The 18,761-nt window shown below is 33.1% G+C and overlaps 1 protein-coding gene across 1 annotated transcript; it reads right to left on the minus strand.

Moving 5' to 3' along the window:
* Positions 1-10,669: 10,669 nt before the first annotated feature.
* On the minus strand, positions 10,670-11,171 carry LOC131932643 (large ribosomal subunit protein bL27-like). Its single transcript, XM_059289579.1, has one exon. It carries the CDS (start codon positions 11,155-11,157, stop codon positions 10,732-10,734), a length of 426 nt encoding a protein of 141 aa, XP_059145562.1. The 5' UTR covers positions 11,158-11,171; the 3' UTR covers positions 10,670-10,731.
* Positions 11,172-18,761: the final 7,590 nt, after the last annotated feature.

An 18,761-nucleotide genomic window follows, 5' to 3' on the forward strand; every position in this document is an offset into this window, starting at 1 on the left:
ATATTAGAAAATCTACCATCTAAGCATAATATGCGTATATAGAGTTAGCTGCCATCTACGCTTACTTATTTTTAATTCCCATTCCCATTAGGCGCTATGCAATGACCAGTTTCACATAGAAACAAAACAAAAGTACCCTAGACATTTGCAGCTTTTCTATTATATTATGTATGAGTCATTTTGTATTTCTATGTATATAATTTGAGATATATTCAAATTTAGGTAAAAAATAACGCCTTGCTTTCCCTCCCCCCCCCCCCCACCACCTTTTTGTTGCAATTATTTGACCCTGCTTGCGCCTCACTAACAGTCTGTTATAAGCTAAGGGTCAATAATGCTACGCAGAGTGGCCACCCCTGTCGCTAGGTGGCGAAACGAACTTTTAGGTTAACATCAAAGCACAACAAACCTTTAAGAACGAAGAAGAAGAAGAAGAAAAAGAAGAAGAAGAAGAAACATTTCTTGGCCTGACTATTTACTATTTATTTATATATACTGGATAGCTTTTCCAGATATTGTAAATTCCTTAAGAGCAACAGCTTAATATTTTCGACCACAACTTGAAGCAGGCGAACTATTATCCCGTTTATCCATTAAAACTTTGGCTAAGCTATTTAAATTTCTTTTTCTGTTGCCTTACATATGCGTCCTAAGTTAGAAGACTGAATCCTCTTTAGTCTCTCATCAACCCACAATTTGTTGGCGCTTTGCCCCCTTGTTTTCTTTTCTAAAAGATGTATAGATGTATCTGCCATCTATTTTAGGCCAATGCTCTGCAAAAAGTTTTCCTCCATTTGTAGACAACAGTAGTTGTGGTCTTTTACAAGAGCCAACATATTGGCTGGCTCAAACAGCTGAAAGACTGGTTTTTGTGCTGCATCTTTAGCAGCCATCCACACATTCCTAAATTTTTTATAATTAATTGGCAGACTTAAAGATTGGGATTTTATGGGTGACCCTGTGTGCTTTCTGAGAAATATGGCCCATTTGAAGAAAGTTTTCTATTCTCAATATGTATTTTCTTTTAAACGAATAGGGATATTACACCAAACAACGAATAACAATATCGAAACATATATTAATCGATATCTTCGCTTGTCTTTCAAATGAGTAAAATTAATGCTGTTGTGTTTATGTTTGCAATTACAATACAATTTAAAACAATAGACAAACGCGCATGTACTATTTTTTGTATATTATTGGAAACATTTTATTGTAAAAATAAACGTCTAATTTAAAGAAAAATTAATAATCGTCTTTGATTTATTTATTTTTTTTCTTTAGAATTCGTTTACCGAATGGTCTATTTAATAGGTAATTACTTCCCTTGCACAATAACCAAACAAGGAAAAAAATACTGGTAAATATCAGCATCGGAAAAATGAAACCAAAAAACAAATATGGGCGACATTGTATCGAATCATATGGATACATTTAACATAAACTAATATAGAAACTATGAAACAATGTAAGATACGTATGCGTTACTAAAAGAGATGGTCAAATGTAGCTCAATTTAAAGTTGTGTGTGTGTGTTAAATATGGCAGGTATTATGTTGATACACTCATGAATCAAGTTATTGAAACTGTCATTTAAATTAGTGGCCGGAGTAGTCGAGTTACTTATTGCACCGATTCTCTTCTCGACATTTTGACTAAGATCAAAGTGTAATATCTATATGGGTTATGTACGGAGTCAGGTAACCCATCTGACCTGAGTGGACTAATTGCCCCGTTCATTTTTCTGGAAAAAAAATGTATCATTATTAAATCATCAGTTATTTTGAACGCCATATACTATTAGTAAAATATATCATAACTAATTATAAAATATATTCAATTAAAAGCACATTGCTTCCAAAGTAACGACACCATCAAACACAAATTAAACGATACTATGTACATGTGTTTTTTATTTAGATTAAAATATGAGTTAAATAATCTTTTTTTGTAATAAGTACTGATATATTTTAAGAAAACAAAATGTTTTTCGCAATTAAAAAATGGAATGTGTATATACGTATATATTAATTATACTCCCCCTTGATCATTGTCACGTAGTTAGGTACATTGATACGGCTCTGGTTGTGATTTCTATTGTATAAGGTTGGCAAAGAAAATAACGTACGCGGTATCTGCTCTGAAATATTACGGTACAGTAAACTGTAATTACTTGTTTATTACTTATTTGTATTTTTCAAATAAACTCATCTCTGAACTAATGTGTATGTAACAGGATAATACACATTTAAAATGCTACAGACGATTTGAACACAGGGGCTTTGACTATAAGTGGTTTGTAGGTAACGATGTTATTTTTTTTTACCTCATTGTCTTTGCTAAGATGTGGTTTGTCCACACAAGTGTTTTATACATATAGGAGATTTAAATATGCCTATACATGTTTTACTCATATGCATTTATTCCACATATATTTTAATAATTTAAAAAAATGTAATTGAAGAGTTACAATTTATGGCACTTTAATTAAACTATCATTTTTCCGATTATTTTCTCTCAAAATATAGCACATGAGCCAACAAACACGAATAGATGCTTCATATCGTTATCTCTATAAATCAATTAAAAATATAATAATATGCTAAACATTCATTTTACTCAAGTTGTATTGACAACACTCATACATATTCAAAATGTCTAACCAAATTAGTTGTTTCTTCATATCAATTTAAACCAGTGATACAATTGAAAAAAAAAAAAAAAAGAATACGGTTTGGTTATCTTAAGTTACTTTTAAAGACACCCGAAATATTCTGTATATCAAAATAAACAAAATGCCTTTTTTTTACATATTCTACAGTGAGTGACCCGTAATAAAATTGCGGTGACCCGTGGGCTATTGCTGGTGACCCGTGGGCTACTGCTGGTGACCCGTGTGATCTACTGTGAGTGAATATTTCAATGTGATAACTGATCTAAGTTGTCTCAATCAAACAGGAAAGAACACGAGGGGAAACAATGAATTGATCCATTTCAATTCCCTTACTCAATTTCTTATAAGTCAACACAATGTAAACTCACTAAGTAATAAATAAAACAGTTGAGTTGTCGTTTTATTGCTAGATATGTTTAAAATACGATTTGATGTAAGGTGTTTTCTTGAGTATGTCGTGTGATTGATTACATGGCAAATGTGTAATTAAAGTCAAACGTTATAAAATTAGGAGATCAGTGTTTACGTAACGACAACTCACGTTTCATTACAAATTTGATTGTAATGCTATTTTTTTTATTGTTTCCAAAAATAAAAGTGTAACAGCATGCACATTAATGCAATGTTACTCTAATGTATTGTATCGGTTTGAAAATAATGTGTATATTATGTCCCTTATCCGGCCGCTATATTTAGTTTACACAAACATATTTAACTTTCAGACACCAACGGCAAAAATTGTGGAACCACATCTTTAGTGTTGTTGAGTACGTCATGACGTGGTCATCACGTGGCCATTAGGCTACGTAAACAATTATTACCACTTTAATTACAATTAATTTCGCGGGACCAAGTAACAAATATCCGCCATTTTTTGTTATCAACAACAGTTGATTTAGATCTAACACTGTTATGTCTCCGTGCATAAGAAAACAAGAACGTACAAGTCCTATTGTGGGTATTTTCAGGATCAGTCTGGGATTTCCAAATAAATGTTACATAATTTATTTTAATAAAAATAATAATTTAAAACATGCAATATAACACTTACATTGCTCAACAAGATTAACAGTAAATTAGACTTACTTTACTATAATCACTACTTTGTTTTGTAATTCGATGCTAGATATTTTACTAACATTTAGACATAGGGCCTATTAAAAAAAACTAAATATAAAATGTGTATGTATGATATATAATGGCTATGTTGGGAGCAGGTCTGATGTGGCTCAATATAAAGTTATGTGTTGTTCAATATGGCATAGATTATGTTGATACAATTATTAATAGGTTATTGAAACTGTCATTTAAAGCAGATAACACAATGGTCGGAGTAGTCGAGTGATTGAATGCACCATTTCACTTCTCGGCCTTTTAACTAAAATCAAAGTGTAGTATTTGTTATGTGTTTTATGAGGTTTTTTTTACCTGTCGCAGTAGTTTTTCCTCCCTTAGTCAGGTACACATCTGAGTTAGATGGACTTAATGACGTCCTACAGATTCATCTCCTGGATACGAACGCAAATGTTAGATATAAAGGTCTGAATACATATATCGCTATGTAATGTTAGGTGTATCGAAATCACCCTTGTCTTTCTATTGCTTGTCCCTATCATGTCAAATTATGTGTACACAGATTATTTCAAATATCGAGACAAGAGTAATGGCTATTTCGTATACATTTGCACTATTACTTTGATATTTACATGTGTAATAATATATTTAGAGGTTATGTGCAAAGTATTATATGTAACTAGTTAAAACAATTCATTAATTACAGTTATGATTAGACTTATTAGCGAGTTTATTCCATAAGAAGATAGGTGTAATGTAAAAGTAGGGAAATTAAATAGTACCTTCATATGTTATGCTATTTTTCCGTTGTTGTTTCCCTTTGACTGTTGGTCTTAAGAATAACATTTAAGGTGGAAATACATTACTGTGTTCAGTAAGGTCACATTAAAAAGTCATTAATCCTGGATATAAAGTGTTCTTATTTGACATAATGCATATTGAGATAATAACTGAATTGTGCTTAGATCTAACATAATAAAAAAAAAATAAACGAAAAACCCTTTGAATATATGAACATATTTTGTTTAAATCGGAGTGCGGTAACAACAAGATAAAAAAGTGACCTCATTGTGGACTCTGTTCGTCAAGAGCAAATGGGTTTGTCTAAAGCCGCGATATCCAAATATACAGTCTTTCGTTAGAGAATAATCGGACCACATACTGGGGTAGGTGTTTTGGGGAATGTGGAGGAGGGGGGGAATGGTGTTCGATACATATTTGTTACAAGAATTGTGTCCATTTAAATCATCGGTCGCTCCAGTACCAACCTTCCCCTCCACCCATGGGTTGAACCGGGCAAAAAAAATGTCAATGACATCTAGCATTTAATTTTTTTTTCGAAACTTGGTGTGTTGGTCAACATACAATGGCGATGCAAAGTGACATTACTTTTAAATTGATTGTATGCTTAAAATAATGTTTTTAAGGTGTATTATATTCCCATATAATGTACTTTTTTTCCGAATTATTATACTCACATGGGTGTGTTCATTTTGAGAGAAATTATTTTCACTCATGCAATTCGGCTAAATTGAAATGTTTAAAGATTTTAAAACAACAATTAATTTAAATAAGTAATAGCAAGCGTTTATACAATTATGTCATTCCCAAGTACAAAAAACAAACATACAATATATACTTTAAAAAATGATTATAATCATAAAATTGAAGTTTGTAAAATATATTAAGCTTTAATGAAGTGATTAAAACTTACAAAATGTGATATTTATATTAATGTCTTTGTTATGAAAGTTTAATGAAAGTTTATAACTTATATGTAAAAATTCGTTGATGAAGGCTTCTTAAAAATAAGTATAGCGCTGGTAAGTAGGTAACCAACCAGTTCTACGTCTCAATAAATCCTGCATAAGAAGTAGAACTGGTTGGTGACCTACTTACCAGCCCTATAATGTTTTTATCCAATTTTTACATATTAGTAATCATCAGTGTGGTAACCACCATATTAATCACATTACGAATTAATCGACGCACTTCACAATATTTAATCCCAGTTGAGATCTCGAAAACATGTTTTTCTGATTTCATATATGTCTTAAACAAGTTGACCTATTATATAGTGCCAATGTAGCAGGGTGAACATCAAGGTCACTAAAAATTGGGGCAGAAGTATGCGTATGCCATCTGAAATTAATTTGAATTACTGAAAAAAAGAGAACATCAATTCTTCACCGCCGTTTATGTTGGTGATGTAAAGCGGTTTTCTTAAGCAAATAGTTTTATCACCATATAAAATGTTGCCTTTATAAACTGGCCGTAAATAATATTTAGTGTAAACAAGTGTTTGGCTCATGTTTCCTAATCTTTCTTTTTTAGTAACCAAATTAAAATTGACATTTATTTTTTGTTAAATATAAGAAGGGAGACAACAAAACACTGCACTACAAGTTAAGCGAAATAAACTATTTGAAACAAGTTATGGAGACAAAATACCTGAGTTTATCTCATACATTTTAACAATTTTAAAGTAATATTTAAATACAATGAATGTGTTAGTTTTTTTACACACGCAAAATAATATCACACTTCATTTTACCAAACTACTGCCACAAAATCACATCAAACATTTAATAGCAGTATTTATATTCTTGTTTTTTCTAATTGAAATCTTAGCTTGACTTTCTTAACAAAGCAACATGATGGTTACAACTATTTTTTTCTAATTTTTAATGCAACAATGAGTCGTTACTTTTTCTCCTGTTACCAAAGCCTCCTATTTCAACCCTCCCTTAACCTGATTTGTAAATAAATACATGCATTTGATTTTAGTTAGTATGGTACATTTATTAACATACATTATGCGCAAAATGTATATGTATCTATTTTAACACATTACAGGCTATATATTTTATAGTCTAGCCTAATAATACATATTTCCAAAATAAAAAAAATAAAAATTTAAAGTAAAGAGTGGTTGGTAATGGGAAAGACGTAGTGTGAGATCAACGACGTTTTTATCATAAAATCTATTTTTGTTTTCGTAAATATACTAAGCGATAAAGTGAAAAATGCACCATCGATTATTCGATTTCTTCGGTTGTTTTTTAAATTAGTAAAACATAAAGCTACTGTATGTACGTTTGCAATTACATACATATTTCAAACATTTAACAAACGTACATCTACATAATTGTATCATAAGTGATACACATTAATTACTTTTGATGCAGAAATGTATATGCCTGTGTTGTTTGTATTTGTTTCCAATTCATTCCAAATATATTATGGTTATAAAATAGGTAATTATTTCACTTGCAATACTTTCAAGCAAGAAAAAAATACTAACATATTAAAAATAAGCTTCAATAAAAGGTGTCACATCTAGCTTAATATAAAGCTTCGTGTGAGTTCAATATAGCAAACATTATGTTGATACAATCCTTAATTCAGTTATTAGAACTGTCATTTAAAGCAGATACTACAATGAGCCCCATGCGGCTCGCGAGCCGCAGGGTGCCGACCCCTGGTATATATATATATATATATATATATATATATATATATATATATATATATATATATATATATATATACTCATTACGGTGATCGCCTATTCTTATGTACGCCTTGTACAGTGTGGAATCAACACAAAAAAAAAGTTCTGTATCAATAAAATACAGTTCCTTATTTACACATGACATTAACTCCTACCCTAACTACGTCCTAACACCTGACTGTCTACTAACACTATCTAACTACAACTAACACTACATTTCTCCCTACACACTTCTATGACCATCCCTAACACTATCTGCTTCTAGCTCTCTACATTTACCCCCTAGCGCTACCTCTCTCTAACTGCTGACCTAACTACTGACCCACGCTTCAGTGGTCATCTGACCGTATCACTTGACCGGTCATCTCCTGTTAATTATGTTGGTCTACCTAACTACGTTATGCTCTGTTTCTGTTAACGTCTACTTGACTTCTATAACTTAAACGTGCGTCATCACTGGTTGTATCACCATATGCATACAGTTGAAACAAATAAACACATTAGATGTTATGATCGATCGAGTATGTTCAATGGGTGGTCAGATGTAATGTTTTTTTTTATCAATAGGGGAGGAAAATACAACGTTCTTGATTAACTAGATATTTCCGCTGTTGTATTCCTTTGACAGCTTGTTGATATGTTCTGAACAAGCGGTTAAAGTTTGGCATGCATTTTTAACTGATTTATTTTCGTAATTTTATTTTTGCATTACAAATGAAAAGTGTTATTCTTTTTTTTTTACAAGCTTTTTTTTTAACTCACTTTCTCTGTCGTCAATCTGTCCTCAGTCTAGATCGAAACGCCCAAGCGAAATAACGGGCATTTCTAACTGACATATATGGTTCGTAGTTAATAAGTGGGTCGAGACATGAAGACAATGCAACATGACATTACATTTGACTTAATATGTTGCCTGATTAATTTTTATGAATTAATTAAAATTGTGTCCAAATAAGTAGGCTGTCTCATCAAACTATTCCGCGCTATTAGACACGTTCAATAGGTGCGCAATGGTTTTTAGTCATGTAAATCTAGTGTTAAAATAAAAAAGTCATAAAAAGCATTTTAATTACAAGCGTTTCAGTAATAATGCACTAAAAAGGAGAAAATAAATTATAACTACTATGTAGATAACTATAAAGAAAAGCGTGGGTCACTTCAGTATCTATTGGATACCTTTACTAATATTTATGAAGAGAACCCCGCTTATCTTTATAGTTATTTAAATAAGTCTATTATTTATGTTCTCCTTTTTAGTACAATATTACATTAAAGCTTGTTATTAAAACGTTTTTATGAAATTGTGTTTTGCACTTTACAGGTTTTATTTACTAGGAAGGGGTTAATTTTTCAAGATGACCGCCGTTGTCTTAATTATTAAGATTTGTTCTTCTATTTTTTTAGTGGAATTGCATGCGCTGATGTACCTTTAAAAAGCTGTAAACGAATATTAAAAAAAAATTACCGGCGCCTACCCCCAAGGATTAAAATATTTAAAAAAATGATAACATGAATTGGTATTTTGCGAGGCTAAAACCAAATGTACATAATCTAACTAGATCTACAAGACACAGACATAACGTGTGAAGCCACTGACATTGTAATGACAGGAGAATATTAAGGATATGGATTGTTTTTGTTTGGAGAGTAAAAGCTGTATCGTCTGCGTAGGCTAAAATTGTTGTGTTCGATAAGTTTGGTATGTCCATTGCTCAGATTTATGTATTGTACCTAATGCTTTCTAAGATGAGTTCTAATGCTAGTATGTAAAGGGATGTCAGGTCGGGGGGGGGGGGCGTTGTCTCATTAATTGTATGATCTATCAGCAGGTGGCTGTGTGTGTTGTAAAAACTGATTTTTATCCAAATTGTTTTCTTTGAGAATTGTGTGAAGATATGTGTGCACTAATCGGTGGAAAGTTTTCTCCTGGTCTAAACTAAGTATGGATGATGGGGTGTTTTTATCCTGTGTATACTGAAATATGTCTCTGATTAGGGGATTGCGAATGTGTATGTTCCTCCCTGTGTTATTGCATTGTTGGTCAACATGAATTAACTTGTGTGTAAATGGTTCTATTTTTGGCAATCTATAACTGCATAGTCGGTGTTTAAAACATAAGTAGGTCTATAAAAGTGGGTTAAATTAGGTTCAGTCTGGGATTTCCGAAGAAATGTTATAAAAGATGTGTTAAGGTTTTAATGACACTCTTCAAACAGAAAGGTTATTTCAATAGTGGCTGCACGAATAGCGTTCTGCCGGTTGTGAAGTTTTTTATATAATTCATTTTTTTTTTTTTTTTTTTTTTTTTTTTTTTTTTTTTTTTTTTTTTTTTTATTTATATATATGCTTCATTGAATCAGGAAATTCATATAAAAAACGCTCACTAGCAAGACAATAGTGATCAATTAGACTTCATCACATGTCTTCTATATTTGTAACACATATCGCGACTGTGTTTATTATTCAATTGCATACACTGTTTAAATTGAAAACAAAGACAAATATTCAATATTTATCGTTTTCTAAACGAAAAATAGTATTTTAAAGCGAGCACGTCTTGACAAATAAAACATTATGCCTATTTTGTTTGAATTATTTCGAACGCATTCAGTGTATTTGATATGTCAATTACACAGGTAATTACTTCCCTTGAAAACTTTCGGAGCATGAATTAAAGTAAGTGCTTTTCTGCATATGTTAACAAAAATAACAATATGTACACCGTAGCAAACCTAATATATTATACACATTTAAAATGAACTAAAATATAAAATATCTGACCTTATAAAATTTGCACCTGCTACTTTGGGAGCGGGTCAGATATAGCTCAATATAAAGTTGTGTTTGAGGTCAATATGGAAGACCGTGTGTTGATACAATCCTCTATCACGTTATTGAAACTGCCATTTAAAGCATTCCCCACATTGGTCTGATTAGTCGAGAGATTGATTGTACCATTTAACTTTTCTGCCTTTTGGCTAAGATCAAAGTGCACTATATCACACGGGTTATGTACGGAGGTCTTAGCTGTGGCCGCAGTTTTTCCAAACGTTAGTCAGGTACCCATCTGAGCTGTGTTGACATAATGACGTCCTACATATTATATGGCATAATGTTTGGTTAGCCTAGTTGTCAGTTCTGCTACATTTGAAACACGCATGTGGTTAACTAGCTAGTTTTTTGGAAAATATACATTGATGATGATATTTTGTTTCATATCAACAATAAACCTCGGCTAACTTATCTGAATCAAATGTTACAAGAGGTAGCACGTGAAATGTAAGAGTCGCTATTGAGTTCGTTCATCACTTCCCCATTCTGTTGACACACGGCTCTCCCTATCATATAGGAAGGTAAGCAACAACACACTGTCTTTCAGTTAGCATAAACTTTGTTTTTTTTTTTTTTCAAGGAGGATCTTGTTTTAATTTTTTATATTACACAAGAACAATTATGTTTCTGATACGAGTTAAAATTTTCCATGCAGAGGAGTAGGTATAATGTGGAAGAATTGTTTGTGAATTACTGCCCCTTTCTGTACTGGATCATAAAGAGGGCTGTCAGGGTAAGGATTCAGTACCTCACTTGTATGTACAACAATACCATCGTAAGCTGCTCGCAGGGTCCAGTCATTATCCATTGTAACATTCTCTCCTGGATAGAACCTGATGCCGTACTGTGTAGCAATCACAGAGCCCTTGTGAACAAACTGTCCATCATGAGCTTTAATGCCTCTGTGTTTTCTTTTTGTTTTACCAATTGGGTTTCGCACTGTGCCTCCCGCCTTTTTAGCTGCAAACCTGACAGGCTGATTATTTAATGCAGGTAATGCTTTAAACAATGTCAAGGCTGCGGAGGGCAGTTTCCAGCTTGTGAAAAGCTGGCTCAAAGACATGTTTCATAAGCTAGTACCAGTCCAGATTTCTTTTTGTTAGTAAGCATAAACTTTGTTAATTCTTATTTCTGGATTATAGAATTCAGTTGAACGACAAGTTAGTTGGATCCTTTACTTCAATGTGACGGAATGCTACATTTACCAAATTACTTATGTTTGCGAATATTGCTTTTTAATTGGCGCAATATTATTATGATAAACGTTGGTTTGAATTGTATTAAACATAAAATATTCAAGAGAAAAAATCAAAACAGCAGATGTCTCTAAAAACGCTTAGCATAAAATTAAAGTTTATAGATTCTAATGTGAATAGTGTTATTAATAAACCGGGAGTGATCTCCCCTAAACTTTCTCGAATATTCTAATATAACACTACGTGGGATGGCAACTCGGAATATAGACATGATTTTTGTTTACTTAAACTTTTAAAATAGAATAAAATCTAGTAGAAAAAAACATTGCGCACCAAGTGAATGCCAAAGCAAAAAGCGCATAATAGTGCGCAATATTATTAGTTCTTTATAAATGTATCTGCGTTTTTTGAGAAATCGGAAGTAGCGTAAATTACTACTTCCGGTATACGGAAATTACTCAAAATTTAACAGAAGGTAGAGAATTAGATCTTTTACGTACATGTGAAATTTTATTTATCTATCTGAAATAGTACTCAAGTTATAGGCTTTTGAATACTTCAAAGTAGAAAAAGTACCACTCCCGGTTATCAGAAATATCTCAAAAGTTAAAACGGATCTACGATTTTGATAAAATACTTATATATGAAATTGCATCAACCTAGCTGTAACGGTACACAAGTTATCGTGTTTTCACACGGACAGACAGACAGACAGACAGACACACAGACTTACGGACAGAATTGCAAAGCCCAGTTTTTCTGACTGGATTACGCATAAAACCTCTTAATTTTGATAAATCTGGATTGATAATTTTTGCCCGATTAAAATAAGTCCTCTATACTTCGGATGTGATGAAGGACTGAGGTGTAATACGGTGAATATTGTTAAAATTTCAAGTGATTTTTGTGCACGATTACAATACTTTCTCTATACTTCGTATAGAGAAAGTACTTCGTATATACGAGAAAGTAAAAAGGCAATGAAACACCATAATTTTTTGTATGTTTTATTTTCTTTACCCAATATTAAAGCAGAGCAATAAGGAAAAAAACGTTAAATATTAATGTATACTATATACGTGATAATGAGTATATAATATTAGTATGTACTAATATTATATTACAGTTTATTACATGTAACATGCAAGTAGACAATGTGTGTTCATGCAGAAACATGACTTTGATAATAAAATGTTTTGCACTGTTTATTTTTATTAACCCTGCTCTGGTACCTTAGAAAAAATCACTTGTTTGGTACCATGGGGTCAATTGGACCCCATGGCAAAAAATAAACTGTATAATCAGAATAATAACAAATAATTATAATTTATCTGTGTATTTGGCATAATATGAGATTACAATGTGTTAATACATCCTAGGTTAATTATGTATTCATGTTTTGTAGGCTATATTTAGGATATTTCATGCAGAAGTAGACCCAAATGTCATTGCTGGCATTGGTTGCACACTTCGCTGACAAACTGATTGTACTCATTACAGACTAATTATGTTTGCTTGTCACATGATCTGGGACAAAATACAACATCTTTTGCGTTGTCCTGAATGAATTTGTGTGGTGCTTGCTGTTTGTGTTAGTGCATCCACAATGCCGCAGGTACGATGTTCTATTTGACATCTTTTGGCGTCTGATTCATTTCCAATCTTAGATATGCATGTGGAGTAACCAAAGCAAGGATCAGTTTCTTCAAGAACGTGTGTCGTTTGTGTTTCTTACGTTCCCTAACGTTGGACATCTTTAGAGTAAATATAACACAAGCGCTCAAGGCATCACTTTCAATATTTCCATAAAATACCCTCATTGGCCAACGATTTGCTTTTCTTGCCGTGGTATAAACGCTGCACATTTGATCATGGCTGTCTACGCCACCTTTTTCTTGGTTGTAAAATACATTGATTAATTTTTATTTCCCAGTACCTGCATCAATCTTTTTTTTGGTAATGCATGGTGGACAGATATACGACACTTGTGTTCTTCTTTGGACAAATGGAGAAGATAATGTAATCATTTGCAAGATCAAAGACGTATTGAACTTTTTTTCTCTACAGCGGAATGCGGGCTTTGTTTCCTTTTCATCGTAGCTGTATTCCTGTATTTTATTTCCTTGACCAAACCAATTGATGCGTAATAGCTATCGGTGGTAATGGTTCGGTTTCTTCCAGAAATTGTTGGGACCAAATCTAAAAATGTTTGGGTTGGAACTTTCAGCCCAGGTGCATGAGTACCAGCTCCCACATAATTTTTTGAAGAAGCCGGGTAGAATGTTTTGCTACCAGCCAATACGCATATCTTGATGCCATATTTCTTTGGTTTATAGAACGTGAAGCTACATCTTTCTCTGAATACAAGAAGAGATTCATTCATTGCGCACCCAGTTGCTGGGGTGTAGCTTACTTCACATGTAGTTACAAATTTGTCGAATATGTCGCGAACAGACACCAAGTTGCTATTGGCTCTTCGCTGCGCCTTCGTCTTCTGATGCATCTTCCAAATATGATTCATTAGCAGTAACTTTACAAGTGCCGCCCGGGTCTTCTCTACTTGGTTCATTGTCACTTTCATCCCAAGCTCACATCAGTTACAATCAGGGGCGTAGCGTGGGGGGGGCGGGGGGTGCGGACCGCACCGGGTGACACCATTTAGGGGGGTGACACCAAGGCAAAAAATAGCAAAATATATAGAGAAAAACTCGAGGGGGGGGTGCAAATCGAAAGTTTGAGGGGGGGGGGGTGCAAATCGAAAACTTGAGGGGGGGGGGTGCAAATCGAAAGTTTGAGGGGGGTGCAAATCGAAAACTTGAGGGGGGGGGTGCAAATCGAAAGTTTGAGGGGGGGGTGCAAATCGAAAATTTGAAAGTTTGTCCCTGGGAAGGGTCTCTATGCCTCTGGGGGGGTGACACCATTAAGTGCCGCACCGGGTGACACCCGACCTCGCTACGCCACTGGTTACAATGTCCTCGTTTTCACTATTGATGTCTGTTAAATCATTTAAGACAAGCATTATCATAACATATTTTTCATGTGACCATGTTGTTATGCTGCGCCCATTGTAGAATATGTCAATAAGTTGGAAATACCTTTGTCACATTGTCGGTACCATGGGGTCAATATGACCCCAAGCGAAAATAAATAAACATAAATAATTGGTAATACTTTAAAATTATCAAACATGTGTAACGTACTTATGAAGGCCTTACACAAAAATACATGGCCGGTGAGGTCACTAAACAAGGTAGTTTTTAAAATAAATCGGTCCAAAGAGGGCTTGGGGTCATATTGACCCCATGGTACCAGAGCAGGGTTAATATCGTCCTGTTTGATTGTTGATGTTTCCAGTGATGGTTTGTATGTTTTTTGTGGGTTTTTTTTTTTTAAATTAAATCTCTAATGTTTTACTTGCTTGTTTTATAAAGTGGGTTGGTAAAGCTTTGTTTTGGTAATGTGTTAGGCCTATATGTTAATTAGCGCTGCCCTAATGGTTGTACTACAATTTGTATATATGTCCAGCTTCTGTGTAATTGTGTCCGTCAGTCTTGTCCACGTAAAGTCGTACAGTTTGAGTTTGTCTGTCACTATAATTGAGGTGTCGTACTTTATCTTACCTCTTAGTTTCCTAGAATGTTTGAGTTCTCTGCATTGATTTAGCAAAAATAAAAAAAACCTGTTATTCTGTATACATGTCCTACTTTATTGTTTCTTTAATATTTATGTATTTCAATGAATTTACACGTCTAGTGATATAAACTTGATGCGAATCATCTTCCTTATGATAATGAAATGCCGGAATGGGAAGCAATTAGTAAATTGTATATCTATTGTTAACAATCTCCAGTTTAATAGAAGACTTTACATTTAGAAATGCTAATCATGATAAAGGCAGTAAATGGAAGACTTTACATTGAGACATGCTCATCCTGACAGAGACAGTAGAATAGAAGACTTTACATTGCGAAGTAGTCACTATGTTGGCGTTTCCAATTAATGGAATCATTACTGAGGTTGACTTTAACACTGACGATTAAGTCAATACTGAAGATATATAATATATATATATATATATATATATATATATATATATATATATATATATATATATATATATATATATATATATATATATATATATATATATGTTATGTACGCAGTCAGGTAACCCATCTGAGTTTGGTGGACTTAAGGACGTTCTAAAAACTCGACTACGGGACCAAACATTAAGACATTCAGATGACCAATCGTGAGATATAAAGGTCTAAAATATCTGCTGTATGTAAAATGTTGTGTAACTGACTGGATACTCGACTTGACTTTAGCGTCATGCATGCATATAATTTGATAGTACATGACATAATTCTTGCTGAACGTTGATACTTATTATAAAATATACCGACAATTAATAACACATTGCTACCAATGTAACGACAACATCAAATTTAATTAAGCATACTTGTCCACGTGTTTTTATTTAGTTTAAAATATGTATAATCTTTTCTTAAAAAAAAAAAAGTGTTTTAAAAAAAAGTTCGCAATAAAACAATTGAACGTGTAGGCCCCAATATATTTATACGTTAATTATACACTCCCCGGTAGTTTGTCATGTAGTTAGCTTCATTGTTACTACTGTAGTTGCGCTTATTATTTTATAACTTTAGCAAAGAAAATAACGTAGGTGTTATCTGCCCTGGGATACTTCGGTTCAGTAAATTGTAATTACTTGATCAATATTTTTTTTTAATTGCTAAAATAAAATCATGTCTGTACTAATGTGTATGTGACTATATAATTCACTGCTGGTAACACGTGGTCTATTGCTGCTGACCCGTGGGTTGCTGATTGTGACCCGTGTGATCTATTGTGAGTGACTATATCAATGTAATAACTGATTGAAGTTGTCTCAATTAAACAAGAACCCACACGAGGGGAAGCAATACATTTATCGATATCAATCCCATTACTAAATGTCTTCTAAACCGATACAAATGTAAACTCGCCAAGTAATAAAGGAAACCGTTGAGTTGTCGTTTTATTGCTAGACATTTTTAAATTAGGATGTAATGTAAGGTGAATATATCGAGTATGTCGTGTTATTGCTTACATGGCAAATATGTAATTAAAGTCAAACATAACAAAATAAGGAGATCGGTGTTTGCGTTACGATAACTCATGTTTCATAATCAAATGTATTGTAATGCTAAATTTGTTTTTTATTGTTTCCAAAAGTAAAAAAAAAAACATGCACTTAATGCAATGTTACTCTAATATATTGTATCGGGTTCAAAATATTTTTTATAATACGTTCCTCAACCGGCCGCTATTATTAGATTGCGCGTGAAATTTGAGATACCAACAGCAACAATTGTAGTGCCAGAGCTTTATTGTTATTGGGTTCATCATCACATGGTCATCACGTGGTCATTAGGCTACGTAAACAATAATCATCACTTTAATTTTATTGTTGTGTTTTAGATAAACTGAAATACAGCTGTAGTGTAACTATCTTTCATGTTCAGCTGAAAATGTGCCAATGTTAGCGTCCCAATAACATGTCCTTTGTTTTGTTTTCGGAGTGCAGTTGTCTTCACGGGTCAAGAGTTAATTATCCATCAAACGTAACTGTATGTTAGCTGACCAATTTTTAACTAATTACATGAGGTTATTGGAGGGGATCCTTCGGTTTATTTTTAATAAACACTTTAGTCTAACATGTATACTCCGCCCCTTCCCCTCCCACCTTTAAAAAATTACATCCCCCACATACAATAGATAATGTCTTAACATGTATCAGCCGCCATTTCCAGCAACTTATCTCCATATAGTATGTCCTACCTACCCACTATCTGTTATCTTTGCCTCCCCCTCCCAGCACCTGCCAACAAAGACAATTTGTTTATAATAAACATAATTATACTTACAGCTACACAACTTGTATATTCAAAAATGCTTGAACATATATTTTTTTCCCAGCCATATGAACGAAATACCGTTGAATGTTTTTACCATTTTTTTCAGTTTTGGAACTTTTTATGATGTTTAAATCTTAAAGCTGGTCCTAATAACAAATAGCCGCCATGTTTTTATGTGTTATCAACGGGAATCAGTTCACATCAATTGATTTAGTTCTAAAATTGTTATATCTCCCTGGCTAACGAGATTTGAATTTAAGTGAGAGAGAAGGTGAACGTGTTGGCCCTATTGTGGGTATATTCAAAATCAGTCAGGCGTTTTCGTATTGACTGTATTTAATATAATTGATATTTTCATAGTATTGTTTGCAGGTTGCCGATGGAAGGGAATGGGCTTGTGAAGGTTTTATAACGTTTTGATTTTTTTTTAAATTAACACATATTTGTTACGGGTTCTGTACGGAGGTTTTATATGTGGCCGCAGTTTGTCCTAACTTTATTTTTTTTTAATATCGCCCTGTTCTGCGTTTGTTGCCGTCATAGTTGATACATATCACACCTCATTTTACCAAAACACTCCCTCAAAATTACATTAAACAGCCGTTTATTTTATGTTGTTTCTCTTTAAATGTTTTTCTTAATAAATCTTAATTAAGCTCAATTTTCTTGACAATGAAAATGAAAAATAAAAGTTAAAACTCATTTTTGATAGTTTTTACTGCAAAAACGTGTGTTGTTTTCTTTTTAAAAGAAATATAAATATTAACTTAAAAAAACAACTAAAACTGGCTTTTGTAAAAAATGTTCTTAATATTATCAATTCGGCATAGCAATTTAGTTACCTGTTATTTCCCTTAACATCATTAATGAAAATGGATAAAAAGCAAATTTTAAATACTGATTTTTAATATTTTAGCACTGTTATTTCGTTTATACTTTGTATATAATATTACTGTTACTTTGAATGTAACATTAACCTAAATAGACCATTTTGTTCATGCACACATTGGAAAAACGCATGTCTTGTTTAGAGGGAGTCATACTTTTCTCAGTATGAGAGTGTGGACAATAGGACTAACATAAACCCCATACACTTAAATGTTTATTGCACTATTTTTGTGCCATTTGACATAAGAGAACGTTGTGATCGATTGCGCCATTTAAATTCTCGGCCTTTTGAATAAGATCAAAGTGTTTTATATGTCACGGGTTCTGTACGGAGGTCTTCGCTGTGGCCGCAGTTTTTCCTAACGTTAGTCAGGTACCCATCTGAGCTGGGTGGAAATAAGGACGTCCTACTTATATGTCATAATGTTTGGTTAACTTAGTTGTCAGTTCTGCTACATTAAAACACCCCGGTGGTCAACTCGCTAGTTGTTTAGAAAATATACATCGATGATATTATTTTGTTTCATATAAACAATAAACCTCGGCTAACTTATCTGAATCAAATGTTACAAGAGGTAGCACGTGAAATGTGTGAGTCGCTATTGAGTTCGTTCATCACTTCCCCCTTCTGTTGACACACGGCTCTCCCTATGATGCAGAACGGT

Source organism: Physella acuta, unplaced genomic scaffold (genome assembly GCF_028476545.2).
Source record: "Physella acuta isolate Inbredline_101_S28 unplaced genomic scaffold, ASM2847654v3 ptg002243l, whole genome shotgun sequence".
Lineage (NCBI taxonomy): Eukaryota > Metazoa > Mollusca > Gastropoda > Physidae > Physella > Physella acuta.

Bases quoted from the DNA above. Each gene is read 5' to 3' on its own strand.
- LOC131932643 (XM_059289579.1), bottom strand. From the start codon at position 11,157: ATGTCTTTGAGCCAGCTTTTCACAAGCTGGAAACTGCCCTCCGCAGCC.